Genomic DNA, 22,253 nt, shown 5'->3' on the forward strand with positions numbered 1-22,253 from the left:
ACCATCCTACCCCTCCCCCCCCCCCCAGGCCTCGACACCCACAATGGCAAACAGGGCCCAGCACTGAGGGCAGCCAACAGTTCTACATTCGAACTTTTGGGACCCACACCATCCCCCTTCGGTCCAGCAACAGCCGCTTTACATGGACCTTCACCCTCGCGGCAGTGGCGCAACTGCTCCTAGGGGCCGACTTCCTTCATGCCCAATGCCTGCTGGTCGATCTCAAGGGACAGCGCCTGGTGCACGCCAAGACCTTTCAGATCCTGCCTCTAGGGGAAGCCAAGCTACCAGCCCCCCACCTGGACTCTAGAACACTCTCGGACAATGACCAATGGAGTGCCTCAGGGTTCAGTGCTGGGACCCCTGCTTTTTGTAATGTACATCGACGATTTGAACAAGGATGTTTGTGCCAAGGTGAGTAAATTTACCAATGACACAAAAATATGTGCTAAGGGGAACAGTGAGGAAGGTTTCCTGGATCAAATGGGGAAATGGACTAAGGAATGGCAGATACAGTTCAACTTGGAGAACTGCGAGGGTGTTGCACGTGGGTAAATGGCAGGGCCCTAAAGAGCAGAGGGTGCAGGTACATGGGTCGTTAAAGATGAAGTTTTACAAGGCGTTGGTGAGGCCACTCTTGGAATATTGTGTGCAGGTTTGGTCACTAAACTATAGGAAGGATATTATAAGGGAACAGGTTTACAGTTGTTGCCAGGATGGGGAAAGTTGAGTTCTCCTGTCCCACCCATGTCCCCCCATCTCCCATCCCCGCACATCCCCCCATCTCCCGTCCTGCCTACGTACCCCCCCCATCTCCCGTCCCACCCACGTCACTCCACCCTGTCCCCTCCACATCCCCATCTCCCGTCCCACCCACGTCCCCCCTCCCTGTCCCACCCCTTCCCCAACCTTGATCCCACCCACATCCCCCTCTCCCACCCATCCCCTCCTCTCACCCATGTCCCCACTCTGTCCCACCCCTTCCCCCATCCAGATCCCCCCCATTCCACCCACGTGCCCCCTCCCGTCCTTCTATCAGAGAACCACCCTTTTTTACCATCTGTCCTCTCCCCATCACTTCTCAGCTCTTCTACCCTCCCACCTGTATCCAGCCTATGCTCTTCCCCTTGCCCCTTCCTCCCTCCTCTCCCACTCACCATCTATTTTTTTCTCTTATTCCTGACAAAGGGCTCAGACCCGAAACATTACCCCCATGGATGCTGCGTGCCCTGCTGAGTTTTCCAGCACATTTATATACTGCACTTGCTCCCACAAGTCTGTCTGAGTGGTTAACGATGAGTTCGGCCAGTGTGGTGGCCCCACTCTGTGCACAGGAACATCAGGAATGGGAGCAGGGGTTGGCCATCCGGCCCATCAAGCCTGCTCCTCCAGTCATTAAAATCATGGCTACTCTGTTCCCCATAACCTGTAATCGATGCAAAAATTCAACCACGTTTTAAATATATTTAAGCAGACATTCTCTAATGAAGCATCTAATCCCGCGAATCTTGCGGCTATGGCCCCTAGTTTCAGTCTCACCTCGTGGAAGCAACTTTCTTGCCTCTATCTTATCCAGCCCTTTCATAGTTTTATATCTTTCCACAAAATCCCCTCATCGTTCTGAATTCCAGCCGGCCTGGTCCCTGGAGAATTTCTGGGCACAATCAGAACAGCACAAATCAAACGCACCCAGTCCTTTAATTCAAATTGTAAATCCATGCAGTTATTTTTCATCAACCAGGCAACACTACAATTTCAAAAACAATCCAACTCGTGGGGAATTTATTCTAATTGAAAGTTTTTTTCTTTATTTACGACATGGTTTAGAAGCCAATTCTGGCCATTTAAACCCATGCTGCCCAATTACACCCAATTGGCCTACAACCCTGGTACGTTTTGAAGGGTGGGAGGAAACCTGAATCCCCTGGGAGAACGTACAAGTGGGGGATTCGAACCCCGATCGATGGCGCTGTAACAGTATCGTGCTAATCATGCTATCCCCAGGTTCTTCAATAATGGATTTTACAGGGTGATAACTATTGGATGCCCAGACAGGACTATTAATTTCTGTATTGTATAGTTACTTCTCCAGTGAAAATAATTTGTAATCCAGATATAATCAGGCTCATTATAAATCCAGTAAAATCACAGAGGTGCTGGAGAAACTCAGCAGGTCTTGCAGCATTTGGAGGAGGAGACCTTCTTCAGGGTAGGCATCCCTCAAAGAGTGGAGGAACTGAATTAAATGAAACAGAATCGTGGGAGGAACTCAGCAGGTCAGTGTCTGCAGACTTTCAAGTTTCACGCTATTCCACTGCAAAACCTCTTTGAGGGGCACTTATCCTGAAGAAGTTGTCCTCCTTGGAGCTGCAAGACCTGTGTTTTTACTACAATCGCAGCATCTGAAGACTTTCATGTTCTGCTCTAAATCCAGTCCAAGGAGACTCAAACCTGGTAAGCAGGTTAAAACTGGAGATCAATGCATTCGGGCATTTCACCATTGGTTTGAAACATCCACTTCCCTGGTCTCCTCGCGCCCACTCTCAGGGAATGTCACTGCACACCATCCAAATCCCGGCACATCATCACACAAACCAAATGGTTGCTTGGTGCACAGCAAGGATCACCTCAAGCATCAAAGTTCAGATTCTAATCCACGTTAACTAGTTATTCAGCTGTCACCAGCAATTCAAATGTTAATTCCATCTGCTCTGCAGCCTGGGTTGCTATGTTCAGAGGATTCAATTTCATATTCAGCAACTTGAGGGATGGCATCGAGTTCAGACGCCCCATTGGCACCTCTGGAAAATAAAAAGGTAATCTTTCTTTTACTTGGAATAAACTTGCACATCCCAAATGTACCTCATAATTCACCATCACTGGTTACTTTGCTGTTTTAATTTTAATTTAAACATACAGCATGGTAACAAGCCCTTCCGGCCCACAAAGCCCATGGCGCCCAATGAACCTACAACACCTGTTCAATTTGAAGCCACCGGGGGAAACCCATGCAGACACGGGGAGAGCATACAAACTCCTTACAGTCAGTGAGGGAACCCAGGTCCCGATCGCTGTAATGGTGTTGGGCTAACCGTGCCACCAAATGCTCATGATAACGGCATCAAAGATCAAAGTCGAGCACTTCAAAATGATTGAAGGCATTCAGCATTAATATTCCAGTGCAACACCCGAAAGTGCTGGAGAAACTCAGCAGGTCACGCAGTGTCCGTGGGCAGTAACGGTTTTGGGCCCACATTCCTGATGAAGGGCTCAGGCCCAAAATGTGAACCACCTTTTACTTCCCATGGAAGGTAGTGACCCGCTAAGTTTCTCCAGCACTTCTGCACTCTTCATTCAAAACTCAAGAACGTCAGGAGAGGGAATGAAGAGGTCAGCACTAGTGCATCAGAAAATGCTTCTTGTATCTTTTAAACGCCCCTATTGTTGCAGCCTCCAACAGCACCCCTGACGATGCATTCCAGGCACCCACCACTCTCTGTGTAAAAAAAAAAAGTACCCCCAGTGTCTCACTGAAACTTCCCTCCCTTCACCTTAAACAGAGGCCCTTTGGCATTTGCCATTGACGTCCCAACAAAAGGTTGTCCACCCTATCTATGCCTCACATTAAGTCACCTCTCATCCTTCTTCACTCCAAAGGGAATAAAAGCCCCAGCAGCTCTGTTATCCTTGTCTCATAAAACACATTCTCCATTCTCCTGCTAAATCTCCTCAGCTCCCTCTCCACAGCTTCCACATCCTTCCTGTAATAAGGCCAGCAGAACTGAACACAATATTCCAAGTGTGGTCTTACCACAGTTTTTTCAAGCTGTAACATTGCCTCTCGGCTTTTGAACTCAATCCTTGGATTAATGATGCCCGATCAACCTGCCCTGAAACTTTGAGAGATCTGTGGATTTAAACCCCAAGGTCCCTTCCTCTGTTCTTCCACATGGTTAAGAATCCTACAATTAACCCTGTACTCTGCCTTCAACTTTCCAAAATGCATCACCTCACATTTATCCGGATTGAACTCCACCTGCATCCTGCCTGTAATCTGCTGGGACCAGTGACAACCTTCTACACTATCCTCAACTCCAACCTTCATGCCAACTGCAAACTTATTCTTTCTTTTTCAATCTTTTTATTAAACATCCCTAATCAGTAAACAATATCTGAGGAGAATAGAGTCCAGAATCGAATAGTAAAACAGAAACATCAAAATATTGCAATACATAACATGACATGTAACATGTTGAACAATATTGTCCCTTTCTCCTCAATTTGGAATATTCAAAAAAAGAGAAAAAAGAAATCATTGTTAAAGCCCCATCAAACCAAACAAAATAAACAAAAGAAAGCAACAAAAAAAATAGGCTGGGCAGCCTAAACAAAGAATTCACAACAGATCAATGTTAACTATTTATCTGGTCTTCGCCAATAACAAAAACAACACAAATCCACCAACAGTCTGGAAAGTGAAGTCAAAATACAAAAATAGAGCCGGTGAATTAGGATCTTTCCATTTAAAGAGAATAGCTCTTCAGGCCAATGGTGTAGTAAGATATACAAAAGTGGGAACTCGATCCACCCCTGCAACTATCATTCCAAAAATAGAAGTCAATGGATTAGGTGGCAATCTAACACCCAGTAGAATGGACAAAGTCCAGAAAATATCTGTCCAATATTTCTCCAAAACAGAGCAAGACTAAAACATATGCATTATGTTGACAGGATTTCAAGGTTTGATTTACAGGGAAAGATTGTTCAGACTAGGGCTTTTTTCTCTGGAGCATAGAAGATTGAGAGGGGACTTGATAGAGGTGTTTAAGATTTTAAAAGGGACAGACAGAGTAAATGTGGATAGGCTTTTTCAATTAAGAGTGGGGGAGCTTCAAACTAGAGGGCATGGTTTAAGATTGAAGGGGGAAAATTATAAGCGGAACATGAGGGGAAATTTCTTTACGCAAAGGGTGGTAGGGATGTGGAATGAGCTTCCGGCAGACGTAGTTGAGGCGGGATCATTGGTTACATTTAAGGATAGACTGGATAGTTACATGGAGAGGAGAGGACTAGAGGGGTATGGACCGGGTGCTGGTCAGTGGGACTAGGAGGGTGGGAATTTGTTATGGCATGGACTAGTAGGGCCGAACTGGCCTGTTCTGTGCTGTAAGTGGTTATATGGAATGACCTAAGAGAGGATTACAGGCAAATCTGCCCCAAACCATATAACCATTTACGGAGCGGAAACAGGCCATGTTGGCCCAGCAGCCAATGTAACAGCAAGTCTTGCCCCAAGTGCTGGAATTGAATTAAGCTGTTTCTTGCCACATGTACAAGGCACAGTGAAAATTGCTGTCTGTGTGCTACCCAGACAAGTCAACCTCAAAAGAAAATGAACAAATGACTCACCCCAAGGAGATCGGAACCACCTGCCCGCCTTGATCCATACCCACCCCACCCTGATTAGTATCTGCTCCAGTCTGATCAGACATGCCCGCCCTGATCCGTATCTGCCCCACCCTGATTGGACCCATCCACCCACCCTGATCTGTTCCCGCCTGACCCTGATCCGTATCCGCTCAACCCTGATTGGACCCGCCCTGCCCTGATCCGTACATGCTCTGCCCTGATCCGTACACGCTCCGCCCTGATCCATTCCTGCCCCGTCCTGTCTCACTCTGACATGATCCATACCCGCCCTGTCCTGTCTCACCCTGACATGATCAGCGCCCGCCACACCTGACCCGCCAGTACCTGACCCGCCCTGATCAGTACTTACCCTGCCCTAATCAGTACCCACTCTAACCTGATCAGTGCCCACCCAGACGTCTCACCCTGCCGTGATCAGTGCCCACCCCTCGTGACCAGTACTCACTCCTCTCTGATCAGTACCCGCTCCGCTCTGATCTGTACCCGCCCCGCTCTGATCTGTACCCGCCCCGCTCTGATCTGTACCCGCCCCGCTCTGATCTGTACCCGCCCCGCTCTGATCTGTACCCGCCCCGCTCTGATCTGTACCCGCCCCGCTCTGATCTGTACCCGCCCCGCTCTGATCTGTACCCGCCCCGCTCTGATCTGTACCCGCCCCGCTCTGATCTGTACCCGCCCCGCTCTGATCTGTACCCGCCCCGCTCTGATCTGTACCCGCCCCGCTCTGATCTGTACCCGCCCCGCTCTGATCTGTACCCGCCCTACCCTGCCTCATCCTGCTCTGATCTGTACCCGCCCTGCCCTGCCTCACCCTGCCCTGATCTGTACCCACCCTGCCTCACCCTGCCCTGATCCGTTCCCTCCCCACCCTGATCCATACCCACCCTGCCCTGATCCATGTCCACCCCACCCTGATCCACGCCCACCTCTCCGTGATCCGCACTCACCCCACCCTGATCAGCACCCGCCCCACTCTGATCAGTACTCACCATTAATCTCATTTGCTTCCAGGTTAATATTTTCCAAGGTTGTCAGCTCTGTGAGCTGGTCTGGGAAGACAGAGAACTTATTCCGTGCAAGGTTTATGGTTTTCAAGTGTTTCAGAGTCTTAACTTCATCAGGTAGCTGTTTCAGGAAATTGCCTTCAAAGTTTAGCTCTGAGGACAAAGATTTTGGAAAATTTACCAAAAAGGAAAATAGAAACAGAAGAGATCAAAACCCCATATTGAAACGGAGGAAGTTAGTGGGTCGATGATCATCTGTGGAAGCAGATTTGTAGCAATGTAGGGTTTCCACCTGAAACCCCCCCACATTTTCCCCGCTGACACGTCTGTCCATGGGCTCATTCACAGCCAGACTGAGACCACCCGTGAATTGGAGGAACAACACTTCATCTTCCATCTGGGCACGCTCCAACCAGATGACATTAACAGTGACCTCCACTTTCCACTGAACCTCTCCCCCCCCCCCATCTTTTTCCCCATTTCCTCTAGGTCTCTCCATCTCTCTCCCCATTTACCAGTCTCCTTTCACAGAGCCCAAATCAATTCTCACCTTTCCTCTTATCAGATCAAATTAACACCTTTTGTTGGTCTGTTCTCTTCCCCCTCCCATTTATCACCATTTCTCTCCCGTCTTTAATTCAGACACCTGCCTGCTTTTCACTCATACCTTCAAGAAGGGCTCAGGCCAAAAAGGTCAGTCACATATCTTTACCTCCCGCAGATGCTGCAAGACCGGCTGAGTTCCTCCAGCATTTTTGTGTTTTTACTGTAATCTCAACATCTGCAGAACTTTTGTGTTTCATCCCAAAGCTTCTCTTTTATATCAAGCTCCTCGGGATCGCTGGATCCAATACTGATTGGTGATGGAAGGCGGGGCAATGAGTGTTTCTCTGACAGTAAAACAAAAATGAATGGCATAACAGAGAGGGAGGAAGGATTTCCGAGGATGCAATAGGAAAATTGGCTGAAGCAGTGACATACGAAGGTTTGTCAGAGAAGTCCATGGTGATGCATGTTGGGGGGGGGGAGTCAAGCATTGAGTAATTGGTAGAGCCCCAAGCAGTGATGTTGTCCAGAGGCCTTAGGCCCAAGGCCCTGATAGTGGTGACAAAGATGGCTAAAGATTAGGTTCACTTGTCTTTATTGGCACTGAGTATAAGAGTTGCAAGTGATACATAAAAATCCGCAGATGCTGTGATTGTAGTAAAACCAGAAATGCTGGAAGAACCCAGCCGGTCTTGAGGCGTCCATGGAAGGTAAAGATATATTACTGACATTTCAGGCTACAGATATACAAAACATCGGTTAGATCGCATTTGGATTACAGTTCTGATCACTCCAAGAAGATGGAGAGGTTGTAGAGAGGGTATACGTGATTTGCCAGGACGCGGCCTGAAATGGAGGACTGGTTATAAGGAGACATTCGATAAGCTTGGGTTAGTCTCACTGGAACACACGAGGTTGGAGGGGTGACTTTACTGTTTAAAATTACGAGGAGCCGAGACAGGATAATCAGTCGTTCCCCAGAGCAAGGAATCTAAAACTAAATGGTGCAGACTTAAGAACTCTGAAGAGTATTTGTGACCGAGAGGGTGGTAGGCCTCTGGAACAGGCTGCCAGAGGCATCAGTGGAGGTGGTCATTAGCAAAACTTGGAAAGGTATTTGGAAAGCTGAGATAGGAAAGGCCAAGATGGACACATGCAAGTGGGAGAACGCAGTGCGGTTGACACAGATGAGGGAGGTGGGACAGAGGGGCCCATCACTGTGACAAATGATTTTGCCACTTCATCACATCTTTTTTGTTCTGATTCACGCATGGTCAACACACCAACAAAACACTGCCTCTCTTCAATTTTAATGCAAGATTATTTGAGTGCAAAAATAAACAAGTTTTCGTGGCCTCAGTGAAACACAGCTGGAATGCAGGGTCCAGTTTTGGTCTCCCTTCCCAGGGAATTGTATCATTTTATAGTGACACGCTCTCAGTTGATGGGAAATAACGGCATTTACTCAGCGTCAACCAGCTGCAACTCTTGTTGTCATTTGTACAGCATCGGTAACCTGGAGAAAGCTTACCCTGCAACTGGTTAAAGTTGGTCATAAAGCTTCCAGTGATGGAGTTCAGCTCGTTGTTTTCCAGAGAGACGAACTGAATGTTCCCCAACACATCCTCCATGACTTTGAAGAGCGCAACTGGAAAAGTGGTCAGCTTGCAGTTTGAGAGGTCTGGGAAAACAACGGTCACAAATGTATGCTGTGTGACAGAGTATATAGTTATGTTTTTGGGAGATAAATTGGGAAAGATTTGTTAGTGTAGGTCACATAGAAACACTTTAAAACAGATCTTATTTAAAATACTGGAGCTCTGCTAATGCTAAACATGTCGGGGCCTCAGAGCCTTTGCAAATGCTTTGGAGAGTGCCCAAGAGACATCACTAATGGACTGTTGTTTACAAAAAGGCAACAGATGAAAGAGCTTATCGGAGTCGCCTTCTGTCTGGAGGGAACTGCTGTTCTGAGAGGATCATGTGGTTTTGCAAGCAGAGAGAGTCAATTAGGCTTTCTTTCAGAGAGAGAGAGAGAGAGAGAGAGAGAGAGAGACACACACACACACACAGATCACTTCTACAGTGTTACAGACAGTAACAGCAGCTGGGACTGGAACAGGACAAGCTTGTGGAAAACCCCATTTGGAAGATGGGTTGTAAGTGCTTAGTTCAGCCTGGTCAAGGCCCTTGTGGTTCATGCAAGAGAGGACTGGCTGTCTAATGTTTCATTTGGAATAAGAGAAAAAAAAGCACTCTGTGGTGACCTGAAAGAGGTTATCAGCTGTCAGGAGGAAAACAACGAATCAGAGGATCATGGGACTACAGATCAATCGGCTGTAATTGGGCGGCACTCGTGGGCAGAAAGGGCCTGTTGCCGTGCTGCATGTCTAAAACAAAACCTTAGCCTAAAAGCCATCAGTTCCATGATCTAAATCCATGGACATATTTTTTTCTTTTTTTTTCTTTGGCTTGGCTTCGCGGACGAAGATTTATGGAGGGGGTAAGAAGTCCACGTCAGCTGCAGGCTCGTTTGTGGCTGACAAGTCCGATGCGGGACAGGCAGACACGATTGCAGCGGTTGCAAGGGAAAATTGGTTGGTTGGGGTTGGGTGTTGGGTTTTTCCTCCTTTGCCTTTTGTCAGTGAGGTGGGCTCTGCGGTCTTCTTCAAAGGAGGTTGCTGCCCGCCAAACTGTGAGGCGCCAAGATGCACGGTTTGAGGCGTTATCAGCCCACTGGCGGTGGTCAATGTGGCAGGCACCAAGAGATTTCTTTAGGCAGTCCTTGTACCTTTTCTTTGGTGCACCTCTGTGCACCATGGACATATATCACGTGAAGAAAAGCCCTGAGCGCTGTGGAACACCACTGGTCATTGGCGGCCAACTAGAAAAGGGCACTTTTATTCCACTCTGCCTCCTGCTGGTCAGCCAAACATCTATCCATGTTTATATCTTTCGTACAATCCTATGGGCTCATACCTGGCTTATCAGCCTCATGTGTGGCACCTTGTTAAAGGCCTTCCGAAAATCCAAGTAAACAACGTCCACTGACTCTCCTTCATCTGTCTCAAAGAATTCCACCAGGGTTGTCAGGCAAGATTTCCCCTGAAGGAAACCTTGCTGATTTCTGCCTATTTTACCCTGTGCCACCACATACCCCAAAATCTCATCCTTGATAATAGATTCCAACATCTTGCCAATCACTGAAGTCAGACTAACTGGCCGATAATTTCCTGTCTTTAGCCTCTTTCCCTTCCTGAGTGACATTTGCAACTTCCCACTCCTCTGGAATCACTCCAGAATCCTTGATTCTACCAAAGCCTCCACAATCTCCTCCGCTACCTCTTTAGGAACCCTGGGGTGTGGGGTCTTTAATCCACCGTCAGACATAACTTCCCCAGCACCTACTCCTCAGTAACAGCACCGACACCTATTTCTGCCCCATGACCCTCTGGAACTGCTGGCATCTTCCTAAGTGAAAACCAACACTAAATAGAGTTTTAATTTTAATTTAATTTTTAATTTAGACCTACAGCCTGGTAACAGGCCATTTCAGCCCATGAATCCGTGCCGTCAAATTACACCCAACTAACCTACAACCCCCGGTACATTTTCAAACGGTGGGAGGGAACCAGAGCCCCCGGGGAAAACCCAGGTAGACATGGGGAGAACGTACAAACTCCTCACAGACACCGCAGGATTCGAACCCGGGTCCCGATTGCTGGCGCTGTAACAGTGTTGCACTAAACACTACACCAACTGTGTCACCCTAAGTTTAGCTATCATTCCCTTGTCCCTCATTACTATCTTCCCAGCATAATTTTCCTGCAGTCCAAATGACCGTCCTCTTTTGCTCTTTCTATTGAGGCAGCCCGCCTCCGTGGCGATTGAGCCAGCGCTCCGGGCGGCGTGCACGGCCAATGGCCAGCAGCCCGCCGAGCGGTACTGGACCCAACAAGCCAACCAGCAGGTGAACAGCAAGGGCAGCTTAAAGGCCAACGACACCAAAATGGCGCTGGTCTTGCTGCACAGGCAATAGACAGGGAGAGCAGGCAGGGAAAAAGGGCATTGTCATGCAGGAAAGTACCCACATGCAGGAAACCTACTTTTATTATGCGGGTCGTGATGTCAGGCAAGGAGGGCCATGGCAAGAACGGTGCAAGTATAAACGTCAGGCCTGAGCCCGAATAAAATTCAGAGCTTAACCTGACTACACTATGTGTGTGTGTGTCTACTTTCGAGTAGCACGTGGCTACAATTGGTGACCCTGATGGTTTAGACGGCATCTAAACCCAGCGATGAGTGAACAGGCTGCAGTCAACGCGGTTGGTCTCAGGTTGCCAACCTTCTGGACATAGAAGCACAGAAACATAGAAGATAGGAGCAGGAGTAGGTCATTCGGCCCTTCGAGCTTGCTCCGCCATTCAATGAGATCATGGCTGATCTTAAAGTTCAGTACCCCGTCCCCGCCTTCTCTCTGTAACCCCTAATCAACCACGAGTGTGGCTTGACCAGGCTGAGGCACGGTTCCAGATCCAGCAGATTCCACTCAGTACTACCACATGGTGAGCGCCCTAGACCAGGACACAGCAGGCCAGGTGGCCAACTTCATCCAGGAGCCCCTTTTGGAAGGTGCGTACACTGCCTTCAAGGACTTGCTGATCGAGACTTTTGGGCTCTCATGGCATGAGAGAAGGACATGTCTGCTCCACCTGGACGGGCTAGGGGACAGGCCTCCGTCAGCCCTCATGAACAAGATGCTGGCCCTCCTGGGCAAACATGAGCCCTGCATCATGTTCGAGCAGGTATCCCTGGAGCAACTGCCCAAGGGTATCCAACTGCTCCTGGCTGATGCGGATTTCATGAGTGGACGTTCTGCGGAAACAGAAGAGAGGGTGCTTGGCTTCTGTGGAGTTCGTCACTAAACCCCGCAGCCAGAACCGTGCAGAGCTGCTGAGAAAACAGCAGCGACCCAGGGGAGGTAACCCAGGCACCAGTGATGGGGTGCCGGAGCCCGCCAATGAAGGCCGCCATGCACGTTTCAGGGAAACGCTGGGGCCAGACGTCACTAATGGCCACGAGAGCTGGCCACCAAGACAGCCTCCTGTACATTTGGGACCGACACTTCCTTGTGGTCACAGGAGCGGAGGTCAGCATCCTTCCTCTGTCGGAACAGGACACCAGTTGGGACCCAAGCTGAGGGCCTCCAACAACAGCACGATTTGGACCTACGGTACCCACAAGGCCCAACTGCAGTTGGGAGGCAGCCTCTTCTCATGGGTGTTCACACTGGGCACAGTGGAACAGCCGCTCCTAAGAGCAGAATTCCTGCGCGCCCACAGCCCGCTGGTGGACCTCAAGGGAAGGAGATTGGTCCATGCCAAGACTTTTCAAACCTTCCCCCTCAAAGATACCAGGCTCCCAGCACTCCACCTGGACTCTTGTACAGCGAGTGGACAACGAATACATCAGTGTCCTGGCCAGGTTCCCTGCAGTATTCACCCCCCAATTCACCATGATGCTGCCCCAACATGGAGTGCAGTACCATATCCTGACCCAGGACACTCCGCTTCATGCAAGGGCAAGAAACCTTCCTCCAAGGGCAAGAAACCTTCCTCCAAGGGCAAGAAACCTTCCTCCAAGGGCAAGAAACCTTCCTCTGGAGAAGCTCCAGCTGGCGAAGGAGGAGATCTGGAAGCTGGAGGAGCTCGACATCATACAGCGGTCGGATAGCCCATGGGATTCTCCCCTGCACATGGTACCCAAAGCAACTGGGGGCTGGCTCAACGAGGCCTCAATACCAGATCGATACCCCGTGCTGCACATCCAGGACTTTGCAGCTCACCTGCACAGGGCAAAGATCTTCTCCAAGGTGGATTTTGTGCGGGGATATCATCAGTGCACCCCGATGATATACCAAGACCGCCATCGTCACCCAGTTCAGCCTCTTCGAATGCCATTCGGGTTGAAGAACGCAGCACGGATCTTTCAGCAGCTCATGGACACAGTGGGCCGAGTTCTGGATGGCACCTTCAGGTACCTGGACGACATCCTCGTGGCGAGCAGGAACCAACAAGAACACATGGCTCACCTCTGCAACCTCTACACCCAACTGAGCAAGTTCGGCCTGACCATCAACCCAGCCAAATGTCAGTTTGGGTTGGAGGCCATCGACTTCCTGAGCCACAGGATAACCAGGGAAGGAGCCACACCTACCCAGTAAAATGGAGGCCATCCTGAAGTTTCCCAAACCCAACACAACTAAGGGACTACACAAGTTCATGGGGATGATCAATTTCTATCACAGGTTCATCCCTACAGCTGCCTGCATCATGCAGCCCTTGTTCACCCAGATGGCAGGCAAGGCGAAGGACATCACATGGGATGAGGACTCAGCAGAAGCCTTCATGAAGTCTCCTGGCACATCCCAGGTCAGACGCTCCAACAGCCCTAACAGTGGATACCTCAGGAATGGCGATCAGCAGAGTTCTGGAGCAGCAGATCGAAGGAAGTTGGCGGCCGCTGGCTTTCTTCAGCGGCCTCAAGAACTGAAGAACAGTGCTTTCGTCAGAGAGCTACTGGCACTGTACTTAGCCATCTGCCACTTCAAGTACTTCCTAGAGGACAGGTCCTTCACAGACCACAAGCCTCTGACTTTCGCCTTGACTGAGGTCTCAGACCCCTGGTTGGCCCGCCAGCAACAACACCTGTCTTACACCACAGATATAAGGCACGTCTCCAGCAAGGACAAAGTGGTGGTCGACACACTGTCCAGACAATGTATCCACGCCCTATCAAGGGGAGTGGACTTCGTGGCACTGGCGGAGGTGCTGCAGAGCGACAAGGAGATGCCCCAATACAGGACTGCCATATCGGGTCTGCAGCTCCAGGATATCCAAGTCGGCACAGGCAACACCCACCTTCCTGTGCGACATGGCCACCGGTCAGGCTTGGAGGTGTCAGGTTTTCAATTCCATCCACCCATCAAGACCATGGTCTGGCTGGTGGTAAGCAAATACGTGTGGCATGGATTTCAGAAACAGGTCAGTGTGTGGGCGAAGGCATCCACACAGTGCCAAACATCCAAGACCACACCTCACCCCCAACAAAGGTTCAACCACATCCACGTGGACACAGTAGGACCTTACCCAGGGTTTCCGCTACCTGTTCACAATAGTCGGCTGCTTCACCAGGTCGCCAGAAGCAGTCCTGCCTCGTGCACCAGGGCCCTCATCTCGTCCTGGGTGGCACGGTTCGGGTTACCGTTCCACATCACACAACAGCCCACCACCCACAGTACACTTCTACAGGCACCTTAAAGCAGACTCATGACCAGACTCCAAGGACCTAACTGGGTAGACGAACTACTATGAGCACTGTTGGGTATCCGCACAGCACCCAAGAAGGACCTCAACATCTCTTCCCCAATCTCGTCTACAGAGCTCCACTGGTGGCTCCGGGGAAATTCGTACCACCCCAGGCGGACAGTAGGAAGACTTGGCAGCTTTCCTCTGCAGGTTGAGGGAAAGAGTCAGCAATCTGGCCCCGACTCCACCTTTCAGGCACAGACACGCCAGGACCAATGTACCCAAAGACCTACAAGACTGTGAGTATGTTTTCATTCACAGGGGTCCACATCATCCACTGCTGTAGAGGGTCCGTTCCAGGTCATCGGTAACAATGGAGCCACGTTCGAGCTGGAGGTCGGATGTAAGACAGAGGTTTTCAGCACGGACATGCTGAAGTCAGCACACCTGGATCAGTTGAGACACCAGCACCACGCCGAAGAGGCAGGCCACCGAAGGTCGCAGAGACTTTCCCTCTAGGCACCAAGGACAATACCACCGGTTCTGAGGGTTGGGTCATGTGGTGGCACACTGCCGTGCGATCAAGCCAGCGCTTTGGGCGGTGACCGCAACCAAAGGCCAACAGCCCATGCAGCAGCACTGGCCCCCAACAAGTGAACCGGCGGGTGAACGGCAAGGGCAGCTTAAAGGCCAGCGACCCCAAATTGGCGCTGGCCTTGCTGCACAGCCAACAGGGAGAGCGGACGAGGAAGAAGTGTATTGTTATGCAGAAAAGTACCCACTTTGGTTATGCATGTGGTGACGTCAGCCAAGGGGGGCCATGACGAGAACGGTGCAAGTATAAAAGTTGGGCCTGAGTCCTAATAAAACTCAGAGCTTAACCTGACTACACTACATGTGTGACTTCTTTCGAGCGGAGCGTAGCTACACGATATCTGAAAAAGCTTTTCTCCTCCTCTGTTATTGGCTAGCTTATCCTCATATTTCACCTGTTCCTCCTGCTTGGCATTTCTGCTCACTGTCCTCAGGTTCCCTGTAGCACCAGTTGCTGTAAGTGGAGCCATGCTTCCAGCAAGAGCTGGCCAAGGCAGCTGAAACCAAGGTCATTTTACACTGCTATTTACAGGGACAAACTGACCCTCGATCCCAGAGTGGGAACATCAGCTGTGTCCCAACGAGTCCTGAAGCTCACATCACCTCAGGGACTTACCCAACCGATTCCTGCGCTCTGCCACGGTCTCGTTGACGATCCGAGCAACCCGAGCTGCATCCTTGGCCATTGTCACAACGTCAGACTGTAACGCAAAGCAAACATGATTAATTCACAACGACCATCCGTTGCGGTTTGGTCCGGAGAACATTTATCAATGGCTCAAAAATAAAACTCCTCCCACTTCACGGAGGCGAGACGTGGCATGGGACGAGTTTGGGGAAATAAGGGAGACAGGGTGTGGGGAAAGGGTGTGGGGGAGAATGGTGCAGGAGTGGAGGGGGAGCAGTGGGAGATGGGATGTGGATGGGAGAAACATGAGATGTGGGGGAATAGGGGTGTGGGGAGAGGGAGTTGGAGAGGGGGTTGCAGGGGAGAAAGGGGTTGCGAGGAGAGTAGGGGTGGAGGAAAGGGGAGAGCGGGGGAGTGGGGAGTCAGGGGAGATGGGGCGGGGATTCAGGGGAGACGGGGCGGGGATTGTGGGGGAGATGGGGGTTGCAAGGTAGATGAGGGTTGCAAGGTAGATGGGGGTTGCAAGGTAGATGGGGGTTGCAAGGTAGATGGGGGTTGCAAGGTAGATGGGGGTTGCAAGGTAGATGGGGGTTGCAAGGTAGATGGGGGTTGCAAGGTAGATGGGGGTTGCAAGGTAGATGGGGGTTGCAAGGTAGATGGGGGTTGCAAGGTAGATGGGGGTTGCAAGGTAGATGGGGGTTGCAAGGTAGATGGGGGTTGCAAGGTAGATGGGGGTTGCAAGGTAGATGGGGGTTGCAAGGAAGATGGGGGTTGCAAGGAAGATGGGGGTTGCAAGGTAGATGGGGGTTGCAAGGTAGATGGGGGTTGCAAGGTAGATGGGGGTTGCAAGGTAGATGGGGGTTGCAAGGTAGATGGGGGTTGCAAGGTAGATGGGGGTTGCAAGGTAGATGGGGGTTGCAAGGTAGATGGGGGTTGCAAGGAAGATGGGGGTTGCAAGGAAGATGTGGGTTGCAAGGTAGATGGAGGGAGTGGGGAGGGGGGAGAGAGGGATTGTGAAGGGGGTTGCAAGGTAGATGGGGGAGAGGAGGAGGAGGGGAGGGAGTGGGGATTGTGGAGAAAGGGGTTGCAAGGTAGATGGGGGGAATAGAGGGAGACGGGGGGATAGAGGGAAACAGGGGACGGAGGGAGACGGGGGGAACAGAGGGAGACGGGGGGAACAGAGGGAGACGGGGGGAACAGAGGGAGACGGGGGGAACAGAGGGAGACGGGGGGAACAGAGGGAGACGGGGGGAACAGAGGGAGACGGGGGGAACAGAGGGAGACGGGGGGAACAGAGGGAGACGGGGGGAACAGAGGGAGACGGGGGGAACAGAGGGAGACGGGGGGAACAGAGGGAGACGGGGGGAACAGAGGGAGACGGGGGGAACAGAGGGAGACGGGGGGAACAGAGGGAGACGGGGGGAACAGAGGGAGACGGGGGGAACAGAGGGAGACGGGGGGAACAGAGGGAGACGGGGGGAACAGAGGGAGACGGGGGGAACAGAGGGAGACGGGGGGAACAGAGGGAGACGGGGGGAACAGAGGGAGACGGGGGAACAGAGGGAGACGGGGGGAACAGAGGGAGACGGGGGGAACAGAGGGAGACGGGGGGAACAGAGGGAGACGGGGGGAACAGAGGGAGACGGGGGGAACAGAGGGAGACGGGGGGAACAGAGGGAGACGGGGGGAACAGAGGGAGACGGGGGGAACAGAGGGAGACGGGGGGAACAGAGGGAGACGGGGGAACAGAGGGAGACGGGGGAACAGAGGGAGACGGGGGAACAGAGGGAGACGGGGGGAACAGAGGGAGACGGGGGGAACAGAGGGAGACGGGGGGAACAGAGGGAGACGGGGGGAACAGAGGGAGACGGGGGGAACAGAGGGAGACGGGGGGAACAGAGGGAGACGGGGGGAACAGAGGGAGACGGGGGGAACAGAGGGAGACGGGGGGAACAGAGGGAGACGGGGGGAACAGAGGGAGACGGGGGGAACAGAGGGAGACGGGGGGAACAGAGGGAGACGGGGGGAACAGAGGGAGACGGGGGGAACAGAGGGAGACGGGGGGAACAGAGGGAGACGGGGGGAACAGAGGGAGACGGGGGGAACAGAGGGAGACGGGGGGAACAGAGGGAGACGGGGGGAACAGAGGGAGACGGGGGGAACAGAGGGAGACGGGGGGAACAGAGGGAGACGGGGGGAACAGAGGGAGACGGGGGGAACAGAGGGAGACGGGGGAACAGAGGGAGACGGGGGGAACAGAGGGAGACGGGGGGAACAGAGGGAGACGGGGGGAACAGAGGGAGACGGGGGGAACAGAGGGAGACGGGGGGAACAGAGGGAGACGGGGGGAACAGAGGGAGACGGGGGGAACAGAGGGAGACGGGGGAACAGAGGGAGACGGGGGAACAGAGGGAGACGGGGGAACAGAGGGAGACGGGGGGAACAGAGGGAGACGGGGGGAACAGAGGGAGACGGGGGGAACAGAGGGAGACGGGGGGAACAGAGGGAGACGGGGGGAACAGAGGGAGACGGGGGAACAGAGGGAGACGGGGGAACAGAGGGAGACGGGGGAACAGAGGGAGACGGGGGGAACAGAGGGTGACGGGGGGAACAGAGGGAGACGGGGGGAACAGAGGGAGACGGGGGGAACAGAGGGAGACGGGGGGAACAGAGGGAGACGGGGGAACAGAGGGAGACGGGGGGAACAGAGGGAGACGGGGGGAACAGAGGGAGACGGGGGAACAGAGGGAGACGGGGGAACAGAGGGAGACGGGGGGAACAGAGGGAGACGGGGGAAGGAGGGAGACGGGGGAAGGAGGGAGACGGGGGAAGGAGGGAGACGGGGGGAAGGAGGGAGACGGGGGGAAGGAGGGAGACGGGGGGAAGGAGGGAGACGGGGGGAAGGAGGGAGACGGGGGGAAGGAGGGAGACGGGGGGAAGGAGGGAGACGGGGGGAAGGAGGGAGACGGGGGAAGGAGGGAGACGGGGGGAAGGAGGGAGACGGGGGGAAGGAGGGAGACGGGGGAAGGAGGGAGACGGGGGGAAGGAGGGAGACGGGGGGAAGGAGGGAGACGGGGCGAAGGTGGGAGACGGGGCGAAGGAGGGAGACGGGGCGAAGGAGGGAGACGGGGCGAAGGAGGGAGACGGGGCGAAGGAGGGAGACGGGGCGAAGGAGGGAGACGGGGCGAAGGAGGGAGACGGGGCGAAGGAGGGAGACGGGGCGAAGGAGGGAGACGGGGCGAAGGAGGGAGACGGGGCGAAGGAGGGAGACGGGGCGAAGGAGGGAGACGGGGCGAAGGAGGGAGACGGGGCGAAGGAGGGAGACGGGGCGAAGGAGGGAGACGGGGCGAAGGAGGGAGACGGGGCGAAGGAGGGAGACGGGGCGAAGGAGGGAGACGGGGCGAAGGAGGGAGACGGGGCGAAGGAGGGAGACGGGGCGAAGGAGGGAGACGGGGCGAAGGAGGGAGACGGGGCGAAGGAGGGAGACGGGGCGAAGGAGGGAGACGGGGCGAAGGAGGGAGACGGGGCGAAGGAGGGAGACGGGGCGAAGGAGCGAGACGGGGCGAAGGAGCGAGACGGGGCGAAGGAGCGAGACGGGGCGAAGGAGGGAGACAGACGGGGGCGGGGGTCAGGAGGAAAGGAGACGGGGGTGGGAAGAACAGGGGGAAGGGAGACGGGGGGAACAGAGGGAGACGGGGGGAACAGAGGGAGACGGGGGGAACAGAGGGAGACGGGGGGAACAGAGGGAGACGGGGGGAACAGAGGGAGACGGGGGGAACAGAGGGAGACGGGGGGAACAGAGGGAGACGGGGGGAACAGAGGGAGACGGGGGGAACAGAGGGAGACGGGGGGAACAGAGGGAGACGGGGGGAACAGAGGGAGACGGGGGGAACAGAGGGAGACGGGGGGAACAGAGGGAGACGGGGGGAACAGAGGGAGACGGGGGGAACAGAGGGAGACGGGGGGAACAGAGGGAGACGGGGGGAACAGAGGGAGACGGGGGGAACAGAGGGAGACGGGGGGAACAGAGGGAGACGGGGGGAACAGAGGGAGACGGGGGGAACAGAGGGAGACGGGGGGAACAGAGGGAGACGGGGGGAACAGAGGGAGACGGGGGGAACAGAGGGAGACGGGGGGAACAGAGGGAGACGGGGGGAACAGAGGGAGACGGGGGGAACAGAGGGAGACGGGGGGAACAGAGGGAGACGGGGGGAACAGAGGGAGACGGGGGGAACAGAGGGAGACGGGGGGAACAGAGGGAGACGGGGGGAACAGAGGGAGACGGGGGGAACAGAGGGAGACGGGGGGAACAGAGGGAGACGGGGGGAACAGAGGGAGACGGGGGGAACAGAGGGAGACGGGGGGAACAGAGGGAGACGGGGGGAACAGAGGGAGACGGGGGGAACAGAGGGAGACGGGGGGAACAGAGGGAGACGGGGGGAACAGAGGGAGACGGGGGGAACAGAGGGAGACGGGGGGAACAGAGGGAGACGGGGGGAACAGAGGGAGACGGGGGGAACAGAGGGAGACGGGGGGAACAGAGGGAGACGGGGGGAACAGAGGGAGACGGGGGAACAGAGGGAGACGGGGGAACAGAGGGAGACGGGGGGAACAGAGGGAGACGGGGGGAACAGAGGGAGACGGGGGGAACAGAGGGAGACGGGGGGAACAGAGGGAGACGGGGGGAACAGAGGGAGACGGGGGGAACAGAGGGAGACGGGGGGAACAGAGGGAGACGGGGGAACAGAGGGAGACGGGGGAACAGAGGGAGACGGGGGGGGAACAGAGGGAGACGGGGGAAGGAGGGAGACGGGGGAAGGAGGGAGACGGGGGAAGGAGGGAGACGGGGGAAGGAGGGAGACGGGGGGAAGGAGGGAGACGGGGGGAAGGAGGGAGACGGGGGGAAGGAGGGAGACGGGGGGAAGGAGGGAGACGGGGGGAAGGAGGGAGACGGGGGGAAGGAGGGAGACGGGGGGAAGGAGGGAGACGGGGGGAAGGAGGGAGACGGGGGAAGGAGGGAGACGGGGGGAAGGAGGGAGACGGGGGGAAGGAGGGAGACGGGGCGAAGGTGGGAGACGGGGCGAAGGAGGGAGACGGGGCGAAGGAGGGAGACGGGGCGAAGGAGGGAGACGGGGCGAAGGAGGGAGACGGGGCGAAGGAGGGAGACGGGGCGAAGGAGGGAGACGGGGCGAAGGAGGGAGACGGGGCGAAGGAGGGAGACGGGGCGAAGGAGGGAGACGGGGCGAAGGAGGGAGACGGGGCGAAGGAGGGAGACGGGGCGAAGGAGGGAGACGGGGCGAAGGAGGGAGACGGGGCGAAGGAGGGAGACGGGGCGAAGGAGGGAGACGGGGCGAAGGAGGGAGACGGGGCGAAGGAGGGAGACGGGGCGAAGGAGGGAGACGGGGCGAAGGAGGGAGACGGGGCGAAGGAGGGAGACGGGGCGAAGGAGGGAGACGGGGCGAAGGAGGGAGACGGGGCGAAGGAGGGAGACGGGGCGAAGGAGGGAGACGGGGCGAAGGAGGGAGACGGGGCGAAGGAGGGAGACGGGGCGAAGGAGGGAGACGGGGCGAAGGAGGGAGACGGGGCGAAGGAGGGAGACGGGGCGAAGGAGCGAGACGGGGCGAAGGAGCGAGACGGGGCGAAGGAGCGAGACGGGGCGAAGGAGCGAGACGGGGCGAAGGAGGGAGACAGACGGGGGCGGGGGACAGGAGGAAAGGAGACGGGGGTGGGAAGAACAGGGGGAAGGGAGACGGGGGGGACAGGGAGAAGGGAGACGGGGGAAGGATGGAGACGGGGGGAGAGGGAGAAGGGAGACGGAGGACAGGGAGATGGGGACGGGGGAAGGGTGGAGGAGTGATAGGGGAAGCGGGGGGGTGCATAGGGAGGGGGAGTGTGGGGTAAGAGGAGTGAGGGGCGCCCACATTGACACCCGCTCCCAGCGCCGCCCGGATGCCGGACACAGGGTCCCGAAGCCCCGTTCAGCGCCGCCCGCGGCTCCTGGGCCGCTCACAGCCCGGCCCCGCCTTCAACTCAACTCGATCCGGCGCCGACACTCATCCAAGAGCCGGGGCGAAGAGTGCAGATACTCCCGGTTCGTCTGGGGCTGGGGAGGGGGAAGTGGGAGGGGGGAAGAGAGAAGGGGAGGGAAGGAAAGGAAGGGGAGGGGGAGAGGGAGGAGAGGGGAGGGAAGGGGGAGAGGGAGGGGGAGGGGTTAGTGAGGAGAGAGAGGGGAGGGGAGAGGGAGGGGAGAAGAGAGGGAGGGGATAGTGAGGGGAGAGGGAGAAGGAGTGAGGAGAGAGTGAGGAGATAGTGAGGGGAGAGAGAGGGAGAGAGGAGGGAGGAGATAGTAAGGGGAGAGAGAGGGAGGGATAGTGAGGGGAGAGAGGGGGAGGGGTTAGTGAGGGGGAGAGAGAGGGAGGGGTTAGTGAGGGGATAGAGGGTAGAGAGGAAGGGAGAGAGGGAGGGAATAGTGAGGGAGGGAATAGTGAGGGAGAGAGGGAGGGAATAGTGAGGGAGAGAGGGAGGGGATAGTGAGGGGAGAAGAAAAGATGGGAGAGGATAGTGAGTGAGGAAGAGGATAGTGTGGGGGAGAAGGAGGGAAAAAAGAGAGGGAGGGAATAGTGTGGGGAGAGAGGGAGCAGATGGTGAGCGGAGAGCCATAAGGAGGGAAGAGGAAGTTGGATGAGGAGAGGGGGGTGATGCAGTAGTGTAGTTCAGGGTGGAGGCTGATCAATCCATGGGTGG

General features: G+C 55.0%; 2 protein-coding genes across 3 annotated transcripts; one reads left to right on the forward strand and one right to left on the reverse strand.

Annotated features, from left to right (window-relative positions):
• Nucleotides 1-1,679: 1,679 nt before the first annotated feature.
• Nucleotides 1,680-21,832, reverse strand: LOC138736388 (leucine-rich repeat-containing protein 20-like). 2 transcript variants are annotated; one of them, XM_069885853.1, is made up of 5 exons: nucleotides 21,545-21,832; nucleotides 15,498-15,582; nucleotides 8,512-8,661; nucleotides 6,420-6,587; nucleotides 1,680-2,801 (listed from the first exon to the last, which is right to left on the reverse strand). In XM_069885853.1, the coding sequence occupies exons 2-5, from the start codon at nucleotides 15,565-15,567 to the stop codon at nucleotides 2,668-2,670; spliced, it is 522 nt and encodes a 173-aa protein (XP_069741954.1). In that variant the 5' UTR covers nucleotides 15,568-15,582; nucleotides 21,545-21,832; the 3' UTR covers nucleotides 1,680-2,667. The 2 variants fall into 2 exon arrangements, with proteins under 2 accessions (XP_069741954.1, XP_069741955.1); XM_069885854.1 differs by lacking the exon at nucleotides 21,545-21,832 and adding an exon at nucleotides 21,431-21,529.
• LOC138737326 (uncharacterized) lies at nucleotides 15,601-21,366 on the forward strand. Its single transcript, XM_069888081.1, has 3 exons — nucleotides 15,601-15,630; nucleotides 18,538-19,158; nucleotides 20,524-21,366. The coding sequence occupies exons 1-3, from the start codon at nucleotides 15,601-15,603 to the stop codon at nucleotides 21,364-21,366; spliced, it is 1,494 nt and encodes a 497-aa protein (XP_069744182.1).
• Nucleotides 21,833-22,253: the final 421 nt, after the last annotated feature.

The sequence above is a fragment of the Narcine bancroftii genome, chromosome 6, assembly GCF_036971445.1.
Source record: "Narcine bancroftii isolate sNarBan1 chromosome 6, sNarBan1.hap1, whole genome shotgun sequence".
Classification (NCBI taxonomy): Eukaryota; Metazoa; Chordata; class Chondrichthyes; order Torpediniformes; family Narcinidae; genus Narcine; species Narcine bancroftii.